At 39.9% G+C, this 12,777-nt stretch overlaps 1 protein-coding gene across 2 annotated transcripts in view; it reads right to left on the bottom strand.

The window, feature by feature from the left end:
* Positions 1–10,190, bottom strand: part of ATAD5 (ATPase family AAA domain containing 5) — a 28,320-nt gene extending 18,130 nt beyond the window's left edge. Inside the window, exons 1-6 of one of the 2 annotated variants that reach the window (XM_005282829.5) lie at positions 9,751–10,190; positions 6,065–7,881; positions 5,186–5,273; positions 3,320–3,484; positions 2,412–2,556; positions 1,743–1,827 (exon numbers count right to left, since the gene is read on the bottom strand). In XM_005282829.5, the coding sequence (XP_005282886.1) occupies positions 1,743–1,827; positions 2,412–2,556; positions 3,320–3,484; positions 5,186–5,273; positions 6,065–7,881; positions 9,751–9,816 (2,366 nt within the window). In that variant the 5' untranslated portion in view covers positions 9,817–10,190. Of the gene's footprint in view, positions 1–1,742; positions 1,828–2,411; positions 2,557–3,319; positions 3,485–5,185; positions 5,274–6,064; positions 7,882–9,369 lie in introns of both variants that reach the window. The other variant, XM_065563538.1, reaches the window with a different exon arrangement.
* Positions 10,191–12,777: the final 2,587 nt, after the last annotated feature.

The following is a 12,777-nucleotide window of genomic DNA, read 5'->3' as shown; positions in this document are numbered from 1 at the left end:
CTTGACTTTAGTAAGGCTTTTGATACTGTCTCGCATGTCTTTCTCATAAACAAACTAGGAAAATAGAACCTAGATGGAGCTACTATAAGGTGGGTGCATAACTGGTTGGAAAATCGTTCCCAGAGAGTAATTATCAGTGGTTCACAGACATGATGGAAGGGCATAATGAGTGGGGTCCCGCAAGGATCAGTTCTGGATCCAATTATGTTCAATATCTTCATCAATGACTTAGATAATGGCATAGACAGTACACTTATAAAGTTTGTGGACGATACCAAGCTGGGAGGGGTTGCAAGTGTTTTGGAAGATAGGATTAAAATTCAAAATGACCTGGACAAACTGGAGAAATGGTCTGAAGTAAACAGGATGAAATTCAGTAAGGACAAACACAAAGTACTCCACTTAGGAAGGAACAATCAGTTTCACACATACAAAATGGGAAATAACTGCCTAGGAAGGAGTACTATGGAAAGGGATCTTGGGATCATAGTGCATCACAAGCTAAATAGGAGTCAACAGTGTAATGTTGTTGCAAAAAAAGCAAACATCATTCTGGGATGTATTAGCAGGAGTATTGTAAGCAAGACACAAGAAGTAATTCTTCCACTCTACTATGCGCTGATTAGGCCTCAACTGGAGTATTGTGTCCAGTTCTGGGCGCCACATTTCAGGAAAGATGTGGACAAATTAAAGAGTCCAGAGAAGAGCAACAAAAATGATTAAAGGTCTAGAAAACATGACCTATGACCGAAGATTGAAAAAACTGGGTTTGCTTATTCTGGAGAAGAGAAGACTGAGAGGGGACATGATAACAGTTTTCAAGTACATAAAAGGTTGTTACAAGGAGGAGGGAGAAAAATTGTTCTTCTTAACCTCTGAGGATAGGACAAGAAACAATGGGCTTAAATTGCAGCAAGGGTGGTTTAGGTTGGACATTAAGAAAAACTTCCTAACTGTCAGAGTGGTTAAGCACTGGAATAAATTGCCTAGGGAAGTAGTAGAATCTCCATCATTGGGGATTTTTAAGAGCAGGTTAGACAAACACCTGTCAGGGATGGTCTAGATCAGGGGTCCGCAACCTTTCAGAAGTGGTGTGCGGAGTCTTCATTTATTCACTCTGATTTAAGGTTTCGTGTGCCAGTAATACATTTTAACGTTTTTAGAAGGTCTCTTTCTATAAGTCTATAATATATAACTAAACTGTTGTTGTATGTAAAGTAAATAAGGTTTTTAAAATGTTTAAGAAGCTTCATTTAAAATGAAATTAAAATGCAGAGCCCCCCGGACCGGTGGCCAGGACCCGGGCAGTATGAGTGTCACTGAAAATCAGCTCACGTGCCGCCTTCGGCACAGGTGCCATAAGTTGTCTACCCCTGGTCTAGATAATACTTCGTCCTGCCTTGAGTGCAGGGAGCTGGGCTAGATGACCTCTTGAGGTTCCTCCCAGCTCTATGATTCTAAGATGTTTCATATTACAGTCATTATTAACTAAATGCAGGTTTAGATTTTGAGCAACATAAAAGGACCCAACAACAACAACAGTATAAAAATCAGCCTGTAACATTTTAATATGTAACATACCAATTGATATTGAAACCCAAAACATTTTTACTACACTTTGATGTGTACTTTAAATATTATGTAACATGACAGGCTTACAAAGAAACCTGGGTATTTCAATATGACCATGAAATAATTCAATATATTTCTCATAAATCATACACAATTTGTACTGGACTGACCTGCTTTCATCAAAAATTAGGATTGGCTCATCTGCAATGTTTTGAGCTTTTTTGCCCAGGAATGAAGGCGGGGCTCTTACTTTTCCTTTAAAAATTAAGCAGATCTGCATTAGTACTAACATCCAAATAATTGCTACGGTTATGTTTTCATCCTAATTTAATCTCCATATTAGATATTTTTGTGTTATGTATAGCAATATTCCTAAAATCTAATATACTTTTCTTCATGAAAGACTTATTCTGTAACTTAATTCCCTTAAAGCTTTCTCGCTCTAGAGACACTGTCAACTTAAAAACTTCTGTCTAAAAATATTTTTCTCTAGTTTCACTTTTACCTTGCGAGTCAGACAGCAATTTGTGCATAGTCAGCTTCTCCTTCAGTACGAGAGTATAAAAGTATGATTATAAAAACCACATAAATTAGCAGGATGACGAAGAGGAATGGTGGAGTACCAGAAATTATTTTAGTTTCTTTAAATTAGAGATTTCCAAAATTGTTCTACTCTATTTACAGGACACTGTCAAGAGGACATATACACATAGTTTCTTTGTTGTTAATTATATATTAGTGTAGCACACAAATCAGAAGTCAAAGTAGGTCTTGGTGTTCAATACTGGCACTTTATACATTGAAATAAAAATTAAATGCGTTTATTTAAATCCAATTACCGTGTGAGCTCTTAGTAACCTTCATATTTCTAGATTTTTTCCCTAATACATCATTTAAACTTCGAAGTTTCTTTTGCTTTTTCTCCACACTCGGTGTAGAAGCAGTGGTACTACTTGGGCTTGAGTCTAAAATTATTACTGAATCCTGGACAGGAAACAAAAAGAAATTGATAAAAAATGAAATACAACTTCCTCCCCAAATTGTTACTTTTACTGTTTCCAATTGTGAACACTACAATTAATGATAGGTATTGCTGGAACTGATAAATTAGACACTGTTGCAAAGCTCAAAAATTGCTCTATGTAATAGTTCTACTTGTGTTTCCTACAAAGGGGTATATAGAGTAAGTTACAGGGGAAAAAAACAACTCAGGCAGCAAGTACATGAGTGAGCTTTTTTCCTACAAAAAAGAATTAAGGAACATTGTGAAAGTGGTATGATTTTAGAACTTTTTCCCAAAAACTGTCCATGAGATGTCGTTCTGTTTAGGAACAGTTATGCGTATAGGTCATATATTTCTGGCCTGCCCCATCCCTTTTGGTTGTAACTACTAGGGATATTAAAGAAACCAAGATCCTGCATCTTCTGGGTAAATGACCAGTTTCCTGTTAATAAAATTGACATTTTTTACTTAAAGTAAAAACCTATAGTAAGCTATGTCCTGTGAGAGTCTGATTCCACAGCCCATATGGTTGCAGGAATGATCCCTTAATCTTCAGACCCAGCTCATACCAGTTAATGTAAAACCAAAACTATGCTACCACATCATCACCATTCACTTCACATGATCCCATAGCAGAAATATGTACATAGGGTAAGAAATTAAAACTAAATTATTGCTTAAATGAGGCTATCTAAACTTTAAAAGCAATATGGATTCTATACTACTCAAAATTTGCAAACTTACTTCATTTTCTTGGAATTTTTTCTTTTCAGCAAGAGCTTGCTGTCGAGACGAGCGTCTTACAGGTGTTGGGGTGTCTTCATTAGCCTTTGATCTATTATGTTGTATGGCCTTTGCTTTTTCAATCAATTGTTTAGCTTTGGATATATTTTTAGAAGTACAGCTCATCTATCAACGAAGTACAAAACAACAAAAACGCCTGACCATTTATAGCCATATATTCTACATTTAAATAAAAATCAGTCTACATAAGTTACATCATTCTTAAAGCTCATGTGGCATACAATTTACAAGGAAATAAAATGATTGTGGGATTCATTGTTTTTCTTTAAAGGAATCTTATTTGGTGCCATCTTATACAAGCACATTATCAGAAGACTCATTGATTCGCAGGCCAGAAGGGGCCATTGTGATAATCTAATTTGATCTCCTGTATGACACAGGCCATAGGTTTTCCCCCAAAATAAAGAATATTGGCTAAACTGTGATCATCATGAGGACCATAACTCTTACAAGTCTATTGCTATCACTGGATATCACTTTTACAAAGACATCGCACAAGTTATAAGAGCAGAAGGGAGGGGATTGCCATTAAAGATTTAAAAAAAAAAAATTAAGTGTGGAACAGCAGCAGACACGATGGAGCAGACAAGATATAAACATTGAATTAAAAATAATTTACTGCCCATGAAAGGCGCCTAACTGACAGCCATACAAAGAGATTTTGTAATTTATCCATGAAACAAACAAGTACAGCACAGACAATAATTATTTAAGCTTTCTTGTACTGCACCCAATATGATCAACCCAGTTCTGGAAGTACTTAGGTCTCTGAATAATCTTTGCTCCTGCTGCTGAAAATGCCAACTAGAATGCCAGGTAGTGCCGAGTCTAAGGTGGCTTGTTTCTGCCATATAACTGTACTACACTATCATTCTGATAAAGATTTCTCAGGTACGTTGTAGAAAGCAGCTTCACACCTACTGAAACATGTTCAAGACTAAGGTACTGCATCATCATCACAACTGTATACTGGTTATCTGTCCACCTGAAACCAAATTCAGCCCTCCCATGCTGGAGGCGTAAACCTATGAGCCAGAAGTAGAGATGAATGAAACTGGGAGGCTCCACCAGTGAGGTTTGGTTGGTGACAAGAAGCCCAACCTTGCCTATTTGGAACAAGATGCTGAGTTTTGCAAGGAGGCTATCCCTGGGCCCTGATCAAAGGCTCTGTATTTTGTATCAGCCTCTGGTCAGAAGATGCCTTATAACTGAAGCTTCACTCCCTTCCTCAGAGCAAATAGAGAAGGAGCTTTCTGGCTCTCGATATCCCTGCACAGCCTCCTCAGTGATGTTGATATCTCTTCCTGACAGACAACTCTATCTTTCCCTCCTCACCACAGCCTTCAGTATTTGGGTCTTTTTCCTCTAATTAAGAATTCCAGTGCATGCCTCAGTTGCTACTTATGCTTTTCCCAAGCTACAGCAGGAACCTGATATGATTTTTGACAGTTTTACTGCTGTCCACAGTATCCTGAGTAATAGCAGTAAAACAGAAGTCCCATTTCATTCAGATGTATCTTGGTAAAGCTAATGCCACTGGACCCATCTTCCTGCAGACAGACATTGCATCTGATTACACTAATCTTCCAAATATGTTTTATTTTTAAAAGTTTAGCTTAAGTTCTGTAATAATTAAAAATTTAGGTCGCCTCATTTACCAGTGCACCTGAGGTGAATGGATTTTTCAAGTCTTAGTTGATTAACTTTACACAATGGGGAACAAGAAGGTGCTACATTTATTTACTTTAATGTTCTACAAGTGACTTTTCCAAACACACACATAACAGACTTGATTATTTAAGCTACCTTTATATTTCTTGGAGTAAATTCTTCATTTTCCATTGCTTCAGCTTTGTCAGATTTTTTAGATGCATTAATTCGAGTAAACCTCATTCTAAACAAGGAAAAACATCATGAAATTAATTTTTTTTAAAGGAGGCATCAGTCTCCACCCCAGATTCATTGGAATTTAAGACTGACTCCTATCAACAGATGCAAAAATCCTAATGAATAAAGGAGCTAAATGTATTTTTCCTTTGAGTACAGACATACACCCAAATGATATTAACATTCATGTCAGAGACAGAATATTTCCAAGTGTGTCAAGTTACTGTAGTTCATTTATTCTACAGTAGAATAGGAACTTTTGCTTCCCTATCCTGTTCCACTGATTTAAAAACAAAACCTGGAAAAAAAAAAATCAAAATTTTGACTTGGGTAAATATAGGAGGGAATTCTTAGCCGTCTGAGGATACTTAATCTTGCATACCGTTTGCTAGTCACCTATTGCGATCCACTTTTCAACAGATTAGCAGAAGAAACAACATCTTCCCATGTGCTAAAACTGAAAACATGCTCCAGAATGTAACAATATTCTTTCAGCTATGGAAGAAATGAATCTCCAGACTTGGACTAAGGATCTGATGCTGCAAAGTTCTAGGTATATACAGCAGCTGCAGCATAGGGCTCTACTAGTTCTAAGACCAGTAAAAAGTTCAGTTCTTCCATGTTGCTATTCAACTGGCCTGCTAGTTTGTAGGAAACCTAGGAATGCTTCTCAATCCACTTACCATCTATATCCCGCCTTTAATGCTGAAATTTATATAAATAAGCAAACATTCTAGTAGATAAAAATTATTTACCAAAGCAAAATATACCAGATATTCTAAAAATGCAAACTTTTACCTTATTGGGCTCTTTGCATCAAAGGGTACTGTAATCACCTCAGCCTTATACATGTTACTTTTCCTCAAGGATCTATTGCTTGATTTTGGTGTGGAAGCATGTAGGGGACTATCACCTAGTGTATTTTCAGAAACAGTATTACTAATGCTAGCTTTTTCAGGCGTAATGCTTTTGAAGGTTTCTATTTTCTTTTGCCTTAGGCTCCTTCTTAATTCGTTCTGTTTCAGATGTGATAAGATTCTTATATCATCTAAGGTTTTTTCTTTAATATGAGCATTAGCCCCAGTATTTTCGTTATTTCCACTACTATTTGGAACATTTGTTTCTTTAGTCTCCAAAACCTTCTTTCTTTTCTTTTTAAGCATATTAGTTCTCTCCTTAGTAGTACTACTTTTTTTGGTACTACAGTGTGAATGTTTGTCAATATGATCCTTTAGTATTTCACTTTCATGTCTTGTATTTGAGGCTGCCTCACTTTCTTCCATTCCCTCATTTTGTTTTGAAGGCTTTTCACTGACTTCCTTCAGTTTTCCAGGTATTTTTTTAACTCCACTTTTTACCGTATCAGATGTTGGTTGTCTAAAAGCTTTCATAAATTGATGTCTTTCTTCTACAGTACATTTTGGCTTCACAGCTTCAGGACCTACAGCTTCTAGTACAGCTAACTCCAATTCTTCCTCCTCTATAACTACATTAGATTTTCTTTTCTGAGTCATTTGTTCAGTCTGTTCAATCTCTAAAACAGATGGACTGCTTTCTCTTTCTATTTCATACCCTTTTTGCTTCAAAAAGATAGAAGCTATTTTCCTAGAAACCTTTTGCTCCTTTAGCAGAGAGGGAGATTTGGGGGGAATGGGATGAATCTGTGCAAGGACAGTTACTGTCCGAAGAGGTAGTTGCTGAGACTCCTCGCCATTTTCAGGGTCACTGGTACTACCACTTTTGTCTGTTTCACTTGCTATAATAAAATTGTTTAGTGTTGGCATTCTGGTTTCTGGAATTTGATCCACTTTATTTTCGCCTTGACTTTTCAAAAAGTCCTCAAATGACACTGTGACTGTACTATCATTTAACTGTGATGTCTTATCCACATTAACTTCAAGGCTTGAATTACTTACAGTACTCTTACTTTCAATTATTTTAGAAGATGTGATTTGTTTTTTATCTTTTAGTTCCTGTTCATTCAGCTGGTTTTCAGAGGAGGAATTTTCAGACAAATCAGTATCATCTTTGTGCTTTCTCTTCCTTGATTTTTTAATGTAATTTTTTGATACATTTAGTTCCGATCCAGTTTTCTTAGCATCTTTTCTGCAGGTGACAGTGTTTGAAGAGTTTTTGCTTTGCTGATTATCTATTGCTAATTCTTCTACATATTTTTGGGCAAGTAGAGCAGAAGCACTGTTAGCAATAAAACTTGTATTTAAACACTCTTCCTTTGGTTTCATCACATCTGTACTGTCATTGCTACTAATTTCTATCACACATTGATTCTCCGGTGTTTTAATATCTCTTAATGTACTATTTAAATTAACTCTCTTCCCTCTCCTTTTCAGTTTTGAAAAAGATTTTGAAGAAGGTCTCAAAGGTGATTTACGATCTTTACCATCATCAACACACAGCTGGTAAGACTGGTTTATTTTATTTTCTCCAACTCCAATGAGTAAGGTGGTCTTCTCATTTGTAGAAGTCTTTTTAAAATAATCCAATATGTTGTTAGATTTTGGTGGTGACACTTTATCCACTGTTCTTGCTAATGGTGAAAAATATTTTGTAATTGTTTTTATAGGGGGATCTTCCTCCCTTCGTTTCTTGCATGGCTACAAGTAAAAAAATTCAACATTAATTTTAACAATGAGTAACAGTTACTTAGACTAATGAGGTATGTAAGGTGGTAACACTGAACAGTACATTGCCAGTACATTGCCAAACTATTTAACAGGATAAAAGAAAAATTCAAGTCTTTCTCTAAGGAAAGCTCACATGTATTTCAACAGATGTTTCAAGTTTAGATAAAGCTATCCAGCAACTTGGGTAGGGAAGCTCACTTGAAATTCACTCTGCAGAGTAGACCCCTGCACCTCTGCACAGCCACAAGGACTTCAGTGAAACTCTGCACACAGGTCTGCCTGCATGAAGTTAATTGCATGATCAGGGCCTAAAATGGCTCTGAAAGGATCCTGGACTACCTTAGTTAAGGAAGCCTATCTTCCAGAAAAATTATTATGACTCAGGGCAGTGACCAAAGTGCACCTTTGTACAGCACCTAGTCCAACCTGATATTGATTGGGGCCTAAAGGCACCATTGAAATGCAAATATTTATATTAAAATATGTCACAAGGAAGAGAAACTACATTCTAATTTTTTTTCACAAAATAGAAAATAATCTGTTACATCTTTCTCCAATATATGAGCAGTACCACTTATTTGTCATACTATCACTGAACTAACTTCACAATGTACAAATGTCATTATTTTGTAATAAATTGTTATGCTTCTTGCATTTGCCTATGAATTTGATAGTAAGGGATGGTCTACACTCAGTTCTTGTACTACTTTATACTGGTTGGAAACCAGTGTAATTAAAGTGGTACAACCCCTTAGGGTGGATGCAGATGTACTAGTATAAAGGTCCTTATACCGGTACAAATTATTACCATAAAATTAGGGGAATAAGCTATAATATAATAAGGAACCATCTTTATACCAGTATAACTGTTTCTATAGTAAGGTGTACAAATTATCTATTTCAGTAAAAATCAACCACACTCATAACAGCTAAAATATTGTGAGTAGATGAGGCCTTAAATATCAACAACTGGCTACACTACACTACAGTTTTTGTTGTAGGAGATAAATTGAGTGGACTCGTTCAGCCTTCAGGGAATCCACAAACATTATGAATAAAAAGACTGAGCCATAACTTCGGTAGCATTAGTGACGTATAAATTCAAGGTAACAGTTGTTATTTGACATTTACCACTGGGATGCTGGGTTGGTGGGATGCAACAGGACAACATTTTCATGTTGAAGCTTCATGTCTTAGCTCAATAATATTTAGCATTTGGAGAAGTTTTACAAACAGTAAAACAACAACAACAACCACCACCCCACAGTAACTCCTGATGCAGCACCAGCATGAAACATACACCCCCCACAGAACCAGGCCATCTGTAAAGTGCAATCCCATACCACGGGAAACCCACAATGCCACATTGTGAAGCTGCTCCACACCACCACATCAGAGCCCCTGAACCTTTTCAGTTGGCAATACCAAACCACCACTTATTAGCATTATTAGTCTTACCAGCGTGCCTAGGAGCCTCAGTCATGGCCCAGGAGCCTGTTGCGCTAGGTGCTGTACAGCAAGACCGTCCCTGCCCCATCACATCACTGCCTTGTTCCACCACATTATCCCCCCTCAGCCCCCCCAGGAACATGTCCCTCACCTCGCTGCACCCCAACTCCTTGCTCATGCCCCAGGACGAGGCCCCACAGCCCCTGACTGAGAAGACCCACTTCACAGCACCACAACAGCAGGACCCGGACTCCCGATCCCAGAGCCCTCCACCGCCCCGCCCTGCATTTCAACGCCAGAGCCCCCGCAAGCGCCATGAACCCCACCCCAGAGCACCTCCCTCCCACAGCCGGGCCCCAGCTCCCGAGTCCCGTGGGGCGGGTGTCTCACCGGGGCGTCACTGTCCTTCCCCGGGGCAGAAGTAGCCGCCGCGGCCATGGTCACTCTCCCCACCATCCCCCCCCCGCGGCAGGGGGGAAGCAGGATCCCTCAGTCCCAGGGAGACCCCTGCCCCAGAGCCATGGGGCAAGAGCGCCCGGCCCGGCCGAAGCCGCCTGACAGGAATTAACGCGCGACGGAAGCACCCAGGCAGAAAAGCGCGCGCGGGACAGGTTCAGAGAGCCCGGCGCGAGAGGGGGGCGAGGCCAACAGGCCCACGTGACCAAAGCAGGACTACACATCAAGACTTTCCAGCATCACGTGATGCTGGCACGGCTCGGGCTGCCCCAGGGACTAGCCTTTCTAGGGTCACGTGTTCTAAGCGCCAACTGGTCCCGCCTACTCCCTTCGTAAAGTCACGCGGTCTAGCGGCGAAGCAGGGGCTTGTCGCTGTCAGTTGGGTTTTCGCGCCGCCTGCACGTTGATGACAAGGGGGTGGAGCGCGTATAGCGTCATGACGTAAAAAGGGAAGGTAGAAATGGGAGGCAATAGAGGTCATACTTTCTGCAAATGCAAAGTAGCCTCGTCTCAGGGTGGGGTTGTATTGTTGGGGGTGAGGGTGAGCGTGAGGGGTGGGGGTCCCAGAGGAGATGGTCGTAACTGGCCTCTCCTTAGAAGTGTAGGTCACATGCTCCCACTGTCTCCTGGGCCTTGAAATCACCCTGGAGTGCCTGTACAGTGCACCATCAGTGTCAGAGTGAGCTGGCCCTCTAAGGGGGCTGGGCTTGCTCACTGTGCCAAGTTTAGGTGAAAGTAATGAAAGATAGCCGGGTCACATGCTGGAGGAGCACGTCTAAGAACTAGGTTTGTTGTAAAGTATCAGGGGGTAGCCGTGTTAGTCTGTATCTACAAAAACAACAAGGAGTCTGGTGGCATCTTAAAGACTAACAGATTTATTTGGGCATAAGCTTTTGTGGGTAAAAACCTCACTTCTTCGGATGCATAGAGTGAAAGTTACAGATGCAGGCATTATATACTGACACATGGAGTGTGTCAGTATATAATGCCTGCATCTGTAACTTTCACTCTATGCATCCGTAGGTTTGTTGTATGTACAATGGCTGTCTGTAGCCATTCAGAGGCAATCTGGGAGTGCTTCCTCAGCTCAAGAGGGAGAGGCTCGCTAGACAGCCAGAAAAGGGCCAGTGAGGAGGTTGAGTTGCATAGGTGGGAAAAGACCCTGGGAAGGAAAGAAAGAAAGGGGGCAGTTTGGGTTCTCTACCCTGCAACCCAATGGTTTAGGGACCTGTAGTAGAAGGTGAGACGGGACTGACTGGAGCCTAGGAGGGGTGGAAGCTGAGCCCCAGAGAAGGGCTAAAGACTGTTTAAATATGATTTGAGTCTTTTGATTAGCCATGAGCTCTGAAGCAGTGCTTTCTCTGTGCCTAGCACAGTAAGGCCTCAATCCTGATTAGTGCTTTTGGGTACTATTGCACTATAAGACTGTGATTGCACAAAGACTTATGTGTGTGTTTAACTTAATGCCCTGTGAAACTTCAATAGACTACTCATGGTGCATTAAAATAAAGCACATGTGTAAGTTTGCAAGCGTGGGTCCTAAATATATAGGAGAGAGAAGAGGCAGCATGAGCTAGTGGCTAATGCACTGGATTGAGACTCAGGAGGCATGTTTCTGTTCCCTATTCTGCCACTAACCTGCTGTGTGACACTGGGCAAGTCACTTCACCTCTCTGTGCCTCACTTTTTCCTCCAACCGTTGTTTCCTCCCACTAGTTTGTTTAGACTGGGGCAAGGTCTGCTTCTTGTTATGTATTTGTACATTGCCTAACATAATGGTATCTACTATAATATAATATGATAGGCCCTGGCACAGTATAGGTGTAGAGGTCAACCCAGCTGGAGTTACTTGTAGTATCAGGGTCTTAAGTGCATAAGAAAAAAATTACTTGTCTTTCATGATTGGACAAGTTGATTTTTGCAAGGCTAGCTACATCATATAAGGGCTAGTCTACACTGGCATAGCTCCAAACGCTAGAACACTGCCTACACTGGTGCTTTACAGTGCTGAAACTTGCTGCGCTCAGGAGTGTGTTTTTTACACCTCTGAGTGTTTTTTACACCCCTGAGCGAGAAAGTTGCAACCCCGTAAATTGCCAGTGTAAACAAGCTCTAAGTAATTAATACTATGTATCTATTCTGGGTACTTATCTGGCTCCCATTACTTTCCCACTTGAGTGCTTCACAATCTTCAGTGGTATTTATCTTCACAAGAGCCATGTGAGGGGAAAAAAAGTACTATTATCTCCATTTTCTAGTTGGGGAAGTGAGGCACAAAGCAGCTAAGTCCCTGATTCACAAAGGTATTTAGGTTCCATTGAAGTCTATCATAGATGACATCTAGATTCCACATTGAATCTATTTCCCTACGTTAAGTATCCTCACACGTTCTTGTCAAACTGTCTGAAATGTGCCATCTTGATGATCACTACAAAAATGTTTTCTCTTAATTAATTAGACTCTTAGAGTTGGTAGGGCAACTCCCACCTTTTCACGTTCTCTGTATGTGTATAGCTATCTCCTTACTATATGTTCCATTCTATGCATCCGATGAAGTGGGCTGTAGCCAACGAAAGCTTATGCTCAAATAAATTTGTTAGTCTCTAAGGTGCCACAAGTCCTCCTGTTCTTTTTGTGGATACAGACTTAACACGGCTGCTACTCTGAAAACTGAAATCTAAGTGACTTGCCTGAGGCCATGCAGGAAATGTAACCTAGTTCTCCCAAGCCCCAGGCTAGTACCCTAACCCTAGACCATCCTTTCTCCTGTGTTAGAGTGACTTTTACATTTCAAATTAAAAAGTTTCATTTTAATGCAATGACTGTATTTTCATTGGTCTAATGAATTAATAGTTTACTAGTGTGTAGACATGTAAAATGTAGCAATAAATACATGGATATGTACAATAAATTACCATTGAATTTGTCTTATGCAACATAAGTATAATGAAGTGTTTGCTT

The sequence above is a fragment of the Chrysemys picta genome, chromosome 12 (assembly GCF_011386835.1).
Source record: "Chrysemys picta bellii isolate R12L10 chromosome 12, ASM1138683v2, whole genome shotgun sequence".
NCBI lineage: Eukaryota > Metazoa > Chordata > Testudines > Emydidae > Chrysemys > Chrysemys picta.
Note: the sequence above shows the minus strand (reverse complement) of the source record. Positions and strands in the feature narration are given on the sequence as shown.